Source organism: Ictidomys tridecemlineatus, chromosome 4 (genome assembly GCF_052094955.1).
Source record: "Ictidomys tridecemlineatus isolate mIctTri1 chromosome 4, mIctTri1.hap1, whole genome shotgun sequence".
Classification (NCBI taxonomy): domain Eukaryota; kingdom Metazoa; phylum Chordata; class Mammalia; order Rodentia; family Sciuridae; genus Ictidomys; species Ictidomys tridecemlineatus.
The window spans coordinates 183268825-183286330 of NC_135480.1; the positions used below are offsets into that span (position 1 = coordinate 183268825).

At 36.5% G+C, this 17506-nt stretch overlaps 2 protein-coding genes across 8 annotated transcripts; one reads left to right on the forward strand and one right to left on the reverse strand.

The window, feature by feature from the left end:
• Nucleotides 1-1743: 1743 nt before the first annotated feature.
• On the reverse strand, nt 1744-3109 carry LOC144377322 (uncharacterized). Its single transcript, XM_078047904.1, has 3 exons — nt 2303-3109; nt 2086-2154; nt 1744-1940 (listed from the first exon to the last, which is right to left on the reverse strand). Exon 1 carries the CDS (start codon nt 3107-3109, stop codon nt 2591-2593), a length of 519 nt encoding a protein of 172 aa, XP_077904030.1. The 3' UTR covers nt 1744-1940; nt 2086-2154; nt 2303-2590.
• Nucleotides 2309-13060, forward strand: LOC106144638 (protein NipSnap homolog 3A). 7 transcript variants are annotated; one of them, XM_078047902.1, is made up of 6 exons: nt 2309-2443; nt 5380-5590; nt 6902-7060; nt 9264-9439; nt 12037-12123; nt 12214-13060. In XM_078047902.1, exons 1-6 carry the CDS (start codon nt 2384-2386, stop codon nt 12235-12237), a joined length of 717 nt encoding a protein of 238 aa, XP_077904028.1. In that variant the 5' UTR covers nt 2309-2383; the 3' UTR covers nt 12238-13060. The 7 variants fall into 7 exon arrangements, with proteins under 7 accessions (XP_077904028.1, XP_077904026.1, XP_077904027.1 ...); XM_078047900.1 differs by having other exon boundaries at nt 9264-9434; XM_078047901.1 differs by having other exon boundaries at nt 9264-9413.
• Nucleotides 13061-17506: the final 4446 nt, after the last annotated feature.

Here is a 17506-nt window from a genome sequence, read left to right on the forward strand (position 1 = left end):
AGTATATAAGTGCATTCTACTGTCATGAATAACTAATTAAATCAAATAATAAAAAATTAAAAAAAAAATAAAGTACATGTTTACGACATACAACAGTGGCTTAAACTAGAAGGCAATTTCCTTGTAAAAGAAATCCAAAGGAGAGAAGTTCAGGACTCCTAATGCTCCATGGTATAAGAAATCTAAACTGCTCCTCTCTTATTCCATCATCAATAGCATGTGCCTTCTACCTTGTAGGCCAAGGACTCAAGCCATTTTGCCTATATAGTAGCAACAAAAATAAGGAAGGAACAAAGATAAGAACAACTCTTCTCTCCTGCACCCCTTTAGATCACTTATAGGTCATTAATGCACTAACACTTCCCACTGGTCAAGACTCTATCACACAGCCTCAGTAAGCTAAGTATTCTATTACTCATCTTTTTAAAAGTGTGAGGGAAGAGTGAATATTGAGAAATAGTTGGCAGTCTCTGCTATCTTCCTCTGGTACTTTCTATTCTCCATATCCGACTGAATTAATTGCCCTATATCCTACTATATTGGATATTTATTAATCCCTAATATATTTTCTTTTCCCCCACCCTATATGACCCCAAAGTATTAGAACTTTGACTTTTGTTTCCCTCAGTACCACAGTATCTGGAAAAAGGCCTGAAGTACAGAAGGAATTTATTAACTATTCATTGAATTAGTGAGTGAATAGTTAATCAAATTGCTAACTGGAAATAAATTTAATCATCTAGATCAAGTTCTGACAAACAATGCATTATTTAGTCTTGCTTGGTTAAAAATGGATCTTCTCTTCCAGGAAAACTGATGCAACACATCCAGAATTAATAATTTTATAAAGGAGCCTTTCCACTGAAGAGATGACTCAAAAGCCCTTCCCAAAAAACACAACTTATACAATGAGATAACTCTGTAATTCTGTAGTCCTAATGACCTAAACAATATTATTACAACATGTGTACTATATAACTGTTAGGAAATATAAACATAATATAGACTGAAGTACATTAATGTGACAATCAAAGAATTACTTTTAATGTAAACATTAGTAAACATGGGAAAAGAAGTGTATTTTGGGGAGTGGGATGAAGAAATCTAAATCTTTATCTTACAAATCAATAGATACTATAGATATGGAAAAGACATATGTGAGTGGTGGGCCCACTATGTTGACCCCTACATGCTTCCCAAGAAAAAGTTTACCTGCAACCCTGCCTGGCAGGGTAGAGGGGAAAGCTTTTGTGACTCTTACACAAACCAGTCAGCATGAGCCAAAGTAATCTAGAGTTGTCATGAGCAATGGAGACTTGAAAGTCTGATGTCATCCTGCTGTCAGTCAAAAGTCAAGAGGTGAACCTAAGCCAGGCTTTCTGAAAACTTCCCTAGGACCCCCCAATAAAACCAGAAGGCTGGAAGAGCAAGCCATCCTTCTTCTCTCTGAGAGGACCCACTCTCTTCCTTGAGAGTATCTCCTTGTCCTATCCCTTCTAATAAACTCATGCTGATCACTCAGAGTGACAGGTCTCTTTATGGCTTGAATGCAAGAATGTCAGTGTTCCCAGCTGACAGTCTCTCAGCAGGCAGGTGCCTTGTAACATTATTTACAACTGAAAAATTATGAAGCACTACAATATGCCTATTTGATAAAGATAGAAACACGAATTAGAGGAAGCAGCTTTAAAACATAAAATAGTTACTATAGGAACCAATAATTACATAGACAGGACCACATGAGAGGTTGACTGTATTGAGTCTTACTGAATTATTTAATCTCAATCTCTGTATGCTGAAATTAACCAGTTTCAGTGCCCCCATTCCTCTAAGTGCATAAAAAAAAAACTAATCTGAATCTCTTCAAAGCCATGCTGGCCTGGCAAGTGGGATGGAGAATATTTGCAGTGAAGACAAGTGAAGGCTCCCAGCTCTGCTCTCTGTCAAAAAAAAAAAAAAAAAAAAAAAATCATGATTTTAAATGCAAAGCCTGCACATGCAGGCATCCATACAACACCTTCCTGCTCCTGCACACGCGCTCTACCCGGAACATTTGCACAACAGGGCTCTGAGGAGGCGACAGACCAGAAGGTGGAACAGTACGAACTCCGCTTTCAGCTACCGCAACATCAACTCGGACGTTTGGGGCAAGAACTGTCGTGGAAACACAGGGGAAATACTGGATCAGGGCTGGCACCACACTCCGGCACACTGGCTCCCGGGGTGCACCTCCAGGGCGGGGGCGGAGCTGACGCGCCAGTCCCGCCCCAGCCCATGCCCTCTAACTGTCCCTTCGCTGTGCCTTTCCAGTCAGGAAGCCGAACGAGGAGAGTCTCACGACGGACGCCAGCTGGCTGCCTTCCTCAGCGCCCCACGCCGCGCCATGCTGCCCCTCCGAAGCGTCCTGGCCCGGGCTCTGACCGCACGCACGCTCGCGCCTCAGGTACCGGCCGCCGGGGCGCGCGCCCGAGCTGCAGAGTGGGGCGGGGTGGGGCCAGGGCGGAAGCGAGTCCCACGCACGCGCGCGCCGGACGCGGCTCTGCCTAGTGGATACGGGGCGGCGGCCACCGAGGAAAAGGGATCCCTTGGGTCAGAGTCGTCTACCCGGTGGACAGAAGTCTTTTCTGGCATGGGAGCCAAGCAGCCCCAAAGTCGCTCCCAAAGCACTGGCGGTTGGATTTTGCCGCCAGCACCTTGGCGGCTGCGGCTCCGGCTCCGGGAGCTCTCGCTGCCTCGAGGCGGGGCCATGTAGCCGTGGGCCTCGCCTAGGTGTGGGCTTGACAGGTCTTCGCTCGGTCCACACTAAAGGTGCGGGAGAGGACCACCAACGGCTGGCGACCCGACCAGCCTTCACCTTTGAAAGGAAGTGCGCCGCTTGCGAGCATTTTGCCGAGAACCTTGGAGAGTCGGCCAGGGTCCCAGTGTGGGGCGTCGTGCCGCCCTCCCTGTGTCCGGCAGGGGCCTGAGCCTGAAGACCCTCAAACGTGACCTGCTTCAGCCTTTGATGAGAAAGGTCCAAAAAGGAGCCAGGGATTGGATCTGAACTGTGGGAATCGGCTTGTTGTGTGTGGTCCAGTGGATTTATCGTCGAGATTGTTTTCCTTTCCATGTTTAGGCTTAAAATTCCTTTCCAAAAACAATGGGAAAGGAGAAGCAGATTTTTGTTTTGTTTGTACTGGGGATTGAACCCACGGTCGCTTTACCGGTGAGGTACATTCCCCAGCCCTTTTAATTTTTTTGTTTTGAATCAGGGTCCCACATAGTTGCTGAGGCTGGCCTCCATCTTTCTATCCTCCTGCCTCAGAATATGGAGTCGCCGGGATTGCAGGCATGGGCCACCTCGCCTGGCTAACAATGCAGTCTCTATCCTATTAGTTCTCTCGGGTGGAGCAGGGCCAACAGTTTATTTCCTTACAACTTTTCTGTAAACTTTACATTTCTACAAAGGTACTCAGTGAATTGTTAGTCATTGCTCGCAAGAATGAGTCCTAACTTAAAGGGAGTATGAAGCACTGATGATTTCTGCCCCAGCACGGTTTTAGTCCTGCAGCAAAAATCAGGAAATAACGTCATTCCTCAGCCAAGCCCCTTACCTCAATGCAGGTTCTCTACTCTGTGTGTGTATAAGTGTGTATAAATACGTATATATGCGCACACACACACACACACACACATTCTCCTGAGAAAGATTATACTTTAGTGTGTGTGTTTGAATAACTGTTTCCAAATAGAAATTCATTAACCAACCTAAAATGTGTAGTTCCTTATGTCCTATTGGTTCATTTTTGACATATTTTATTTATCATATTTTTTAAACTGTGGACAAAAGTTGTTTGTTCCACTAGCATTCTGTTATTATAATTTGGCTTAAAAGTACAGAATTTCCACCAAACAAGACCAGCTGCACTTGTGTTTGATGGCAAACAGTCATTTTAGGCATATGACTATAACTCCTAATAGACATGAGTGGAATGAATTCAAGTGAGATGTTGATATTAATCCTTATATACAATTAAATGAAACCATATGCTATTGTGTTTTGTAAATAAATGTATCAGAACAGGGGTGGGGTTGTGGCTCAGTGGTAGAGTATTTGCGTAGCATCTGTGAGGCACTGGTTCGACTTTCAGCAACATATAATAAAGTTTTTTTAAAAAATTAGAGTAAAAAAAATGGATATACAAAGTTATAAATGTCAATCCTAATTTGTAGATTTGTGGGTACCAAAACTGTTTTAAAAGATTTTTCTGGTGTACATAGTTCAGGCTAGTGAAACCTACATAACATGTATTTGTAAACTAGAATGCCATATGAATGTGCATATATGTGTGCATGTGTGTATGTATATAATATATGTGTATATATTATATACATATATATACATGTATATACACATGTACATATATATGTGTCATATGAATGTGCATATGTATATATATATACATACACACATATGTATGTATATAGACATACATATACAGGATAATTTATGGCAAGATGTGCCCTAATGAATATTAAGTTCACTGACAACACGAATTAGAGATTTTCATACTGAGCACATTACTATTACAAAAGGAACTACTGGCTCTTAGGGGATGTGTCCATCAAACTGGTATGACTGATGCATTAAATGTGCTTCACTTTGCATCTGTCATTAGAAACTAATAATGAGTCATACAATTCATCTTGAATTTTTCTTCTTCAGCATTCATACAGCCCACCACTATATTACCATTAATTGAATAACACATAGCACCTTCTACATTTTTGACCAATGGTTTAATTCACTGAATGTAGCAAATACTTTGACCTAAATAGCAATTTCCATTTTTTTTTGGGGGGGGGGGGGTACCAGGGATTGAACTCAGGAGCACTCAACCATTGAGCCACATCCCCAGCCCTATTTTGTATTATTTACAGACAGGGTTTCACTGAGTTGCTTAGCACCTCACTTGCTGAGTCTGGTTTTGAACTCACCATCTTCCTGCCTCAGCTTCCCCAAGCCGATGGGATTACAGATGTGTGGCAATTTCCACTTTTTAAAAGGTCTTCTAGTAAACATTTCATTGTGCCTGCCAAATGACATACATACTGCATTTACAAAGTTCTTTCAGATGCATAACTAGCACATATGCTACCAAGTAAAAATGGAATATTGGCCAAGTAAGGAAAACTGTAAATTTATGTGAATTTCAATTGTAGTTCTCCAGTACAGAAGTATCATTGATACCAATGCCTTAATATAAGCAATTTCTCATGGAAAAGTGGCTAAGTTTGTGAACCCTTGCCAGGAAAGAGTAGCTGTATGTTCTTCTTGTTTTGTAACATGATACATCCTACCTTTCCCAAAATCTTTAAATTTGCCTTATCTTTCTTCAGGTGTGCTCATCTTTTGCTACAGGCCCCAGACAAAATGATGGAATGTTCTATGAATTTCGTACCTATTCTCTTAAACCCTCAAAGATGAATGAGTTCCTAGAAAACTTCAAGAAAAATGTGCATCTTCGGACAGCTCACTCTGAATTGGTTGGATATTGGAGTGTAGAATTTGGAGGCAGAATAAATAAAGTGTTTCACATTTGGAAGTATGGTATGAATCATCCTGGTTAAGTGTTCAGTACATATTTTCATTGCATTCCATGTTACATGAGTAGAAGACTTAGTTTTTGGATTTATATTACTAGCAATACATACAGGTTAAGTAAATCTTTTAAAATATATGACACCTTTATGTGTGGTGTGTGTGTGTGTGTGTGTGTGTGTGTGTGTGTGTGTATTTAGTGATTACTTCTTCCACTGATCCATCTCTAACAACCTCTGGCTCAAATTCTTCAGTTATTATGAATGAGAACTTGTTGTGTCATAAATCATAATATGGTAAACTTCTATTCTCATAAAAAATGGAATGGTTTATTTGATCAGTGCCCAAATTAATATTCATAACATGTTTTATTATAAAAATATATTCATTCTACACTTATCATGGGTACAGTATAGGATTTTTACCTATTGTAATAGAACAAGCCCCATTAAAACACAACTTGTGCTTTAGATGTGCTACAAGTTAAATCATGGTCCACTAAGAAAACTAATGAAGTCTTGATCTACCTCACTTAAGATTTGAGATAGATGTTATTTCTTATCACCATCATAAACCATATGAAACTCTTATCATTAGTCTTATAAGGTCTTCATAGTAAATACAGTACTAGGCCCATATGTGGGTAAACGTCGATACCTGTTGGAATAACTCAGAAGAAAAATAAGTGCTGGTGGGGGGAGGAAATGGCTGGTAATAAGTAAGAGAATCAACACTATTTCTTTGAAGGCTCTTTGTTCAAAGGAGAAGAGACTCATCAAATACATTTTAATTTCACTTATTGTAATTTGATTCAAGGTGTACCTTGACCTGACCACCTGCCACCACGAAAGAAAAATCTTCTTTCTCTGAACTAGCACTATCAGTTAAATGCCTCAATTGAATTAATAACAATATTCCACAAATATTGAAACTAACTAGATGCTAAGCATTGTTCTAAGCTCTTTTTGTGTATTAATTCAGTTAACCTTCATAACAAGCCTGGAGGGCAATGTTGCATTCTCTCCATTACACAGATTAAGAAACTGAATGCAGAAGGATACAAAAACTTCCTCCTGCAAAGTCATAGAACCTATGAAGTCAATTCTGTGACATTACACTAGTCATTTGCAATTCTATTCCCCGTAAGCCCATGAGCAATTTGAGGACAGATGTCACATCTCCTCATGTTAGTATATCCAAAAGCATAACGGTGTTCCTCCATGCTACAGGTGAATGTTTGATGATTTGGATGAAATCCAGAGAAGCATAGGTGATTTTAAGTTGTAAATGTTTCTTTTTCTTAATTCTTATCTCCCATAGAGAATTTTGCTCATCGAACTGCAGTTCGGAAAGCCTTGGCTAAAGATAAGGAATGGCAAGAACAATTCCTCATTCCAAATTTGGCTCTCATTGATAAGCAAGAGAGTGAGATTACTTACCTGGTGCCATGGTGCAAATTAGAAAAGCCTCCAAAAGAGGGTAAGTCACCTTCCTTCTTCACCACTTAGAATTTAGATGAATGAAATACTAAAGATCTTAGGTGATAAAAGGTGAAGTTTCACTAGCAAACAAGGAAGCTAATTCTTTATTTTATGGTAACATACTTTGATTGTTGAGATAAAATTAAATTATGCCTTTTTGTTTATTCTTAAAATATGAGTATTAAGATTTTTTCCAAATTGAGATATTTGTAGATTGGTAAATTTAGTTACTCTGCAGAAGATTGCTGTAGCTGCTAAAGTTTAAGAAATTTCACTTTGGGGGCAGGTAATAAGGAATAGTGTATGAAGTTTTGTTATAATTTCAAAGTAATAAAACATTTAAATGTAAAAAATATATTCAATAGCTGGGAATGGTGGTGCACAACCAATAATCCTTAGCTACTTGAGAGGCTGAGGTAGGAGGATCCCAAATTGAAATCCACCTGGCAATTTGACTGTCACTGTCTCAAAGTAAAATTTAGAAAGGGCTGGGCTATATATAGCTCAGTAGGATAGCACTTGCCTATCATGTGTGAGGCCCCAGATGGAATCCCAGTATTGCAAAAAATATTTTTTTTCACAAATTACAACTAATCTTCAATCATTAAGTATATCTTTGTTCATAAAATTGACTGGGGAGAATATATTTACTGAAACTGCCAAGCTGTATTAGTGTAGTCTAATTTTGTGTCAAGAAAGTTTCTCAGCCAATCCCTAAAAAACAAATGCCAAATGTTTTCTCTGATATAAGGGAGGTGACTCAAAATGGGGTTGGGAGGAAGAGCATGAGAAGAAAATTACCTCTAGATAAGAAAGAGAGGTAGGAGGGAAAGGGAGGGAGAAGGGGAATTGCATGGAAGATAGAAGGAGACCCTCATCGTTATACAAAATACATGTATCATGATGTGAGGGGAAAAAAAAGAAGAAGTGTGTCACATTAGATTGGGTAGAGAGGAGTGATGGGAGGGGAGGGGAAGGGAAGGGGGATAGGAAGGGCAGCAGAATAAAATAGACACTAGTATTGCTGTATGTATATACGTGTCTGTATAACCAATGTGATTCTGCAACCTATACACTCAGAAAAATGAGAAATTGTATCCCATTTGATTCAAATGTATAATACGTCAAGATCATTGTATTGTCATGTGCAACTAATAAAAAAAGAAAAAAAAAGAAAGTTTCTCAGTTTGAAAATAATTCCTTAAGATGTCTTCATGCTGCTTTTACTTCTTACTGATTTAAAGAAACTATTATCTCAATCTACTTTTAAACAAAGGTCAGATTAGAAAACCATAAACTAGCTTAAATTTCTTATTATTTTCTATATTATTGCCAACTTATAGTGTATTTTAGATTATAAGAAATTTGAAACATCTATTGGGATTCTTAATTCACTTATATTTCCCCTCTGGTTTCAGCAATATCTAAAAATAGTTGTCTTCTGTAGTACTGTCAAATTTTAGTTAACTTTCTCTGTATTGTTCATAATTCTTTAGTAACTCTGGAATTTTTTTCCTTTTATTGTATGATCTTCTCATTCCCTATTTTCTTTGTCTCTATCCTCTCTATACTTGTGACTAGGTATAAAACTTTTCAATACTATTTGGATATTTAGGAATCATAAAATCCTCTTTCAGACTTTTTCTCCCCCTAATCCCTAAAAAACAAATGCCGAATGTCTTCTCTGATATGACTTCAGATCAACCATTTGCTTGCTAATTCCTGTTAAAATGGAATTCTGTAATGGAAAAATATACAAATAATAAAATATCTGCTCTCCAAATTAAAAAGAGGGAAACATAGGAGATCACAAAATACTTCTTTTTTCAATTTATTTTCTTATAGACTTGAGCAACTCAAAATTTGACTTCATTATAAATTCTCAATATCTGTTGCATCAACAAAGTTTTATAGATTAAAAATATTTTAGATAATAGCTTTGTATATAGCTTCTGGTCTTTTTTCCTTTTCTTCTCTTTGATCAAACTTAACAAGTGGCTGTTAATCATGGACAAGAACTTTCTAAACATGAAAGCAAGGAAAAATAATGCAAAGAATTAATTAATATGACATAAATGTATGTTTATATAGGTTATGTAGATGTATATATGTGTTAGTCCTTCACTACTGGAATCAAGCACAACTGATTAAAAATTATTTCAAGATCCTCTGTAAAATAATTATTTTTTTCCCTATTTTAGGAGTCTATGAGCTGGCTACTTTTCAGATGAAACCTGGTGGCCCAGCTCTGTGGGGTGATGCATTTAAAAGGGCAATTAATGCCCATGTTGATCGAGGCTACACAAGACTAGTTGGTGTTTTCCACACAGAATATGGAACACTCAACAGTGGTACATGTCTTCTATGGAGGTGTAATGTACATTGGTGATCTGTGTTTCTTCTGTTGGTTTAAAATTTATAAACTGGAAGGATCCTTAAGAAAATACTATTTTTGTCTTTTTTTCTCAAAATATATTTTTCTTGATTTTTTTTCAAAATAACATTACTTAGTTTAGAGAGATTTTTTGAATGAAAATTTAATAAATACATTTACAAATGCTAAACACATGGAGAAGCCCAAAGAAAAAATTACTCATTTCCCATTATTTCAAAAATAATGCATACATATCAGAAATGTAAAAACCAAAACGTTATCAGATATAAGAAGGATAGAAACAATGTATATCTATGACTGGTAATAACTTCATAACATTCTAGCATGGATGGATAGATGATAGTTGGATGCATGGATGGATAGATAGGTAAATAGATAGAAAAATAGATATAAAGAAACAAATTTTAATAAAGCATATCTGGAGCATTTAACTCTTAAAGCTGAATATAATTTCAGTGAAAATTTCAGAGAGGTTTTTCTGTGGCTAACTCTAAAATATCTGTGTAAAGTTCACCCATTGGATAGAAGATTAAGAAGAGCTAATAAAATATTTGAAAGATCCATTGTATCCAATTGCCTCCTCTACTTTTCACTTGAATGTTCAATAGATATCTCAGGCCTACCCCAATCAAAGCTGAGCTCCTGATCTTTACCCAGAAATTGACTAGTCATATGTCCAAAGAAACTAATCAGAATATATTTTTAAAAATGTATTTTTAAGATGAGGAATGTATGAAGAAGATAAGAATTGTGAATATTATTAGATTTCTATCTCCCACCATGTATTAAAATGAAAGTAAATTAAAATGGAATGTAGATTCAATGTAAAAGTCAGAATTGTTAAAATAAAATATCAATTAATTTTGGTAATAATACGGATGGAGACTATATTTCTAAGCCAAAACATGAATGAAAAAACTGTGTAAGAGGAAAAATATTAACTTGATGCCTTTATTATACAAAGGCCTAAACTTTCCACATGCTCCATATCAGCATGAGTAAAATTCAAAAGCAAAAAGGAAAATAAAAATTTACATCAAGGTAGACATATAAGTGACAACCACCTATATGTTAAAGAAAATGCAGATTAAGACATACTGAGATGTCACATTTTAATTAATGTGCTTATATGGATATACTATTTGATCAGGAAAAAATAAGTATTCATATTTTGTACAAATTCATATTAATCATAATTAATCTTAATGACATTTGTATTATAGATATACATGTAGGTACTGCTCTAATGAGGTTTATGCCAGCTTTGTTTATAGTAGAAAAATACTAGAAATAACACAGTTTGACCCTGTTTATGTAATAAATAAACTCATAATACTTAACTAGAAATATATATAAATTATGTATATATATATATGGTGTAGATACAGAAACATAAATATTAAGTGCATGCATACATATAAATATGTAAATAATATGCCAAATAGAAAAGTGGTTGTTTCAGAGTGGTAGGATTAAATATGTTTGTTATGATCTTCTTTTATTTTCCAAAAGCTATATAACTATTATAGTAAATTTTAATGATAAAAGCAGGCATGATGATGCACGCCTGTAATCCTAACAACTCTGGAGGCTGAAACAGGAAGATTACAAGTTCAAAGCCAGCCTCAGCAATGGCAGGGCATTAAGTAACTCATTGTAAAGTTCATCCACCATTTCTCTAAATAAAATAAAAATAGGGCTGGGGATGTGGCTCAGTGGTCAAGTGCCTCTGAGTTCAATCCCCAGTAGCAAAGAAAAAAGAAATTTTTAATTATAAAAAACTATAAGTAATAATGTACAAAAAAAACATTTATTTTAGCATTTTGTAGAATACTACAATGTTGAGAATAATTTAAAAATCAACAATAAGAAGCTGGGAGAAAAGATTGTGTAGAATACTGCAATATTGAGAATAATCTAAATAATCAACAATTGAAATTGGAGTAAAAACAGATGTTATAAGAAGAAATGTATATAGTCATTGAAAATAATATTAACATTACATGATGTGCCATTAATGTATACATTTTTATGTTTTTATGTAGCAGGCAAAAGTTATTTTTTTAAATTAATATCATTGACAGAAAGTTATCATATTATTGCTGGTTGTGGTGACACAAACTTATAATCTTAGTGGTTTTGAGGAGGCTTAGGCAGGAATATTGAAGTTTGAGGACAGAATCAGCAACTTAGGGAGATCCTGTCTTAAAAAAATAAAAAAGTGGGACTGGGACTGTAGCTCAGCAGTAGAGCGCCTGCCTTGCACGTGTGAGGCACTGGGTTCGATCCTCAGCACCATATAAAAATAAATAAAGATATAAAAAAAATTTCAACAATTAAAAAAAATTAAAAAGGGTTAGGGATATAGCTGATGGGTTCAATTCCCAGTACCACCATTTTTTAAAAGGAATTTCACTATATATTAACAGAGGTTTATGTAGATAATTAAGATGATTCTAGTTTTTAGTTTTCTTCTTTGTATATAAATTTTCTACAGCATGCACAATTGTCTATGATCTATTATTTAGAATTATTATAGAAAAACTAATGTAAAACTACTGTGTGGTTTATTTCTGCAGTTCATGTTCTGTGGTGGAATGAGAGTGCAGATAGTCGTGCAGCTGGGAGGCATCAGTCTCATGAGGATCCCAGGGTCGTGGCAGCTGGTAAGCTATTTCACTAGGCATGGGTTATTTTTACAACAAACTTGATTTGCTCAATAACTTTATATGCCTTCTTATGAAATGTTTTTCCAGTTCGGGAAAGTGTCAACTACCTAGTGTCTCAGCAGAATATGCTTCTGACTCCTGCATCATTTTCACCATTGAAATAGTTTTCTACTGAAACACAAAAGATTTCATTAATTGACATAAGATGTGTCTGCTAATGGTGCTTAAGTTCTCCAAAGAGAATTATTCTCACTTTTATTTTAATGAGGTGGTAAGTTAATTTACTATGTTCCTTGAATTTTTTTTAAAGCCAACTCTGTCATCTATTTATCACCACTTAAGGAAATAGTTCTATTCATTTTCTCCATGATGTGTCCGTGTTTGTTATATGTGAGATATAGTTGTCACTACTTCATGATCTTGATTTTTCATTTGATTCAGAATATCTTCTGTATTTTGAAAGCCCTTTGCTTTATAATATTTTCTCAAATTCAAATAATGATTTATATTTCCTCGTCTGACAATATTTTTAAATTAAGTACATATAATATATCTATCTTTTCATGTTTGTTTTTTCTGATATCTAAAACTATATTTTTACCCAGTAAAGTTTACTTTGTGATATTAAATGGGATTGACAAAAATATTAAATTAAATGTATTTCTTTACTTTGGAAAAGTACAGTATCATATGTGTCATCTGTATTAACTGTGGTTTTCACATTAATTATTAAGTCATTCTATAAAGTAATATAATTAGCTCACATTATTACAGTTTCAAGGAAGACTTGGTTTATATGTTGAAATATGTTCATTTATAATCAGTTTTACTAATTTTGACTTACCTTGTGTCACAAAGATCTTAAGACCTTTTTTTAAAGAAATATGATTATAGAAATGTTTACCCTAATAAAAAATATATATATTCATTCTGATTTTTTTGACTTTGTGTTTTATAGTTATATCCTCTTCTCTGGAGCCCTTACTATTGCTATAGTAACATAGTAATACTTTACTGTAAATACTAAGTTACATCATGAAAACACCATTCTGACAATCCCCACAAGCAGAGTTCCTTTAGTACTACCATACTGCATTTTCTTTGAAACCTCTTTAATTTCCATTTTACTTAATGCCATTACATTCTAAACCAGGTTTAGTACTCCAAGGCTCTCTTGATATTCTATATTTATAGCTATGTTATTTTATATTTCTAAAATATTTTGTAACTTAAATAGTAAATAATTAATTAGCTTTTTAAGGAAAATGGAGAGTAGAGTTTCCTCTCATCTGTCATGCTCCATGTGCTCTGTAGTTTATCTGAACTATTATGCAAGGTGATATTATTCAGGAAAGGTAGGCTGTGGCAGTTTCCTCATATTCTGTCCATGGTGGTGTTACCGCTGTTGACCGGTGACAAGTCCTTGCTTCCTCAATGTTGAAGAATAACACCAGAGAAGCACACCGAGGCAAGGTCAGAGTGGAAAATTTTAAGTTTATTAAAGGACACCAGAAAAGACTTCTCCTGGAGGAAGAAGGGGACCCAAGAGATGGAAGTTCGGTTGTCTCTCCATTTTATAGTTTCTTTCAGTGATGGAATGTAGGTGGGAAGGGCCGAGGGGTGGGACACAGGTGGGCCAAAGAAGTAATCTGGTTAGGAAGGACTTCTGAGTTAGCACCTTCAAGTTTGCTGGGGGCTGTTCATTAACACTTCTTTGGGATGGGCTATCTTCATGTTTGCTGGGGGCTGTTTATTAACACCTCTTTGCGATGGGCTCTGGCCTTGGGCTTTTTCTTGGACTTCATTAACATTCCATGAGTTGTCCTGCGTTTCAGGAATTCATTCTCAACATGGCCTCCATTTTAGATCTTACTCCATATTAGACCCGATTTACCTAACTACACTGACTACCTAACTTTAAATCTGACTTCAGTGGTACTTGGAGATGGGGCCATTGGGAGGTAATTATGTTTCTGTGAGGAATTGGAACCTCCAGGATAGAATTGATGCCCTAACTTATAAGGGAATGACAAGTCCTGAGTTCTTTTTTCTTTGTGCCATGTGAAGAAACTAGAAAAAGGGACCTCATTGAAACTCAATCATGCTGGTACTGTTATCTCAGACTTCTTAGACTCTGGAACTGCTAAAAATGTTTGTTGTTTAAACTACTCACTCAGTCTATGTTCTTCTGTTATGGCAGCCAAAGTAAGAAATTGTCTATCACCCCTGCCTTATTTTTGTAACTTATCATAATTAATATATTGCATATTTATGATTTGTTATTATATGTCTTCTTCTACTAGAAACTAAATTCCATGACAGTAGGGGTTATTGTTTTAATCTTTGTAGTGTCATCACTGCCTGGAATATGGTAAACCCTCACTATTTGTTGATTGAATTAACACGTGGAATGTGCTGTGGTTTAGATATGGTTTGAGTATGTCCTCCTAAGATTCATGTCCTGGAAGCTGGTTTCCCATTGTAGTGGTGGTGTTGATTCTGCCTGTTATCAGCGATGAATCCTGCTTCCCCACATGTTGAAGTTTGAACATTAGAGAAGCACGCCAAGGCAAGCATATGAAGCAGGGTTTATTTTAAAAGGGGTAACATAGACTTCTCCTGCAAGGGAGAAAGAGGCCATAGCTGGTATCCTGGTATCCCCAGAGTGGAGATGTTTTGACCTTTTTATATGTCCTAGGCTTTCTTTGTTCTCCTGCCTTTTCCTCTTTATCTTTCTCCTTCCTGCATAGGTGACTAGGCCCAGGAATGCTCAGTGGGAGGGCCAAAAGGTGGGTAACAGATGGGCTGAAGCGGGGGAGAGCTGGATGGAGTAACCAAGACACATTAACAACCTTATAGCTCACTGTAGGAAGGGGAAAATCCTGGGAAAGATTACCTGGGAAAGTTTACCTGGGAAGCAGGTTGGACCAGGAACAGATTCTTGATAAGGGTGGAGGAAGGGCTCTGAAGGAATTAACATTTTAATTCCTCAGGGGACAGTCTCCAATTTCTTAGACTCAAAATTGGCCTTCTTGACCCTACCTGACTCAATTTACCTATCTACACTGACTGCCCGTCTAATTCTGGCTTCATTGTGATGGTGGAACATTTAAACTATGAGGCCTAGTGTAAGGTAGTTAGGTCATGAGGTATACCATAAGATGACTAACGTAGTTTTCTTGGGACCTTTGTTCCCTTGAGAGTAAGTTGTTATAAAAAGAGCAAGCCTACCTCTGAATCTCTCTGGGTTCCTGTCTTGTGTGATCTCTCCCTCTTTCACATACTTCCACCATGATGCCATTTTCTATGAGGCCTTTTAACAGGGGCTTGATCAGGGGCCACCTGATCTTGGACTTTCATCCTCTAAAACTATGAGCTTTATATATTACCCAGCTTCAGATATTTTGCTGTAACAACAGAAAACAGACTAATACAAGATGTTTGAGTTTTTTTAAAAAAAAAAAAAAGTTCATCATCCTCCACACACTTTATGTTGCCCACCATTAACAGTGGTTTACCTGACTGATATTGGAGGTGCCTTACCAACCTCTGGAAAGCATTCCTGAAACACACAGTGCATGATCGATTCAATGAAAGTTCTTGCTGTGGGTGCAAAAATAATACTAATTGCCTGCTGGTTATAAGTTATTATCCCAGACTGTGGAGGAAGAGAAACAGATTTTGTGACCCATCTGATCTGGTTCCACACCCACCACATAACTCCCAGAGGACAAGTAAATGCTGTTTATAGACTCACCCTCTGAACTTCATTCTCAGCACTAGCTCCTTACCAGATCCTACATAGCTGACTGTTATGACAACTGAAATCGCAGTTGATTCAGTCTTCAAAGGAGTGTGAACCTGCAGTATGTTAGAAGAAGCATAACGCCCTAGAGAGACATTTTTCATAACTTCCATCACCTAGAATGCTATTTTTCTGGGTATCATCTTAAAAGAAGCACACATTATTCCAGGAGACCATGGTTTGGTTTCTTGTTTGAGGTAGTGGCCCAAGACCAAATAAAAGTTTTTGTAACTCAGCTATTGTCCTGTTTTTCTGCTTCTCTTCAAAACCCCCTGCAGATTTGTGTATATTCACTGTATCCTCATCTCTTGTTCTTCCTGAATCCATTCTAGATAGGTCTGCATCCTGTCAATCTGCTGCAGTGATTTACAAAAGCGACTTATCAAGTGTAGTGGTCATTCTTAGCCTTTACCTTACTCATCTTCTCAGAAGTTTTTGTACATAATTTACAACTGCCTTCCCCAAACATAATGTTTTGAATTTCAATGTATGTCATCATACTCCAATTTTCCTCCTCCTCTTTGGCCAGTCCTTCTCCATTACCTTTGCTGGCTTTTCTTATAAATCTCAGGCTCAAGAACATTCCCTATTTTTTGCTCACTTTACATAAGTTCATATGTACATATGGTTGATTTGCACATTTTTATCTTCTGTCATTGTCTCATGAGCTCCATAGTGAAATCCAAATACCTCTGTGGCAAAATCCTATGAGACTTAGTTCCTGCCCTCTCTAGGATTCCATCTCCTATGACTTCTCTCCTTGCTAACTCTGCACCAGGAACATTGGAATATTCTCTCTCTTTTAATCTCCCTCAACTTGCAAAGCTTTTTTCCCCTTAGAGTTTTGTATTAGGTGTTCTTTCTTCCAGGAGTATTCTTGTCACCTACCTTCAAATGTTGCTCCTGCTTATTAAACTTGGATCTAAACTTAAAGGCCACTCCTCAGGCTGTTTCTGACTCCTTACCATCATTAATCCATCACCACATTTTTTCTTTGTAGCACTTATTGCATCAGATTTGTTTGTCTACACATACATTGTGCTTCTCCACCAATATATTACTTTATTAAAGCCAGAATTCTGTTTTCAACGTTGTAGCCCCAGAACCTAGAAGAGTGATTGACACATAAAACTAGATATTATTTAAATTATGAACAATGATGGTGAAAGCAGATTTTACAAGGACAAATCTGGCATCTAACTTAAACAAAAAGAACCTATATCATTTAGCCCTATAACTTAGTACAAATTCCTTATTCTCTGAGTTACAAATTATTCACATGTAAAATGGTACTACTTAACTCATAGAATAGGATCAATTGAAGATCAAAGAAAGTGTCTGACAACACAGTAAAAACTTGAAAGAAGTTGCTGGTTTTCTTAGACTTTTTCATTCTTAATATATGCATTCCAAAGGGTCTAGAAATTTTGGAATCTAGAAAAAATCCATATAAGCTTTTGTCTAGATTTTGGACAGTACTGATAGGTAACCTTTATTTTCATCTACATTAACTGCTATTTTTTTTCTATAGTTTTTGTTTGTTTCCCTCTCTATTGGAATTTTTTTGCAAACAGT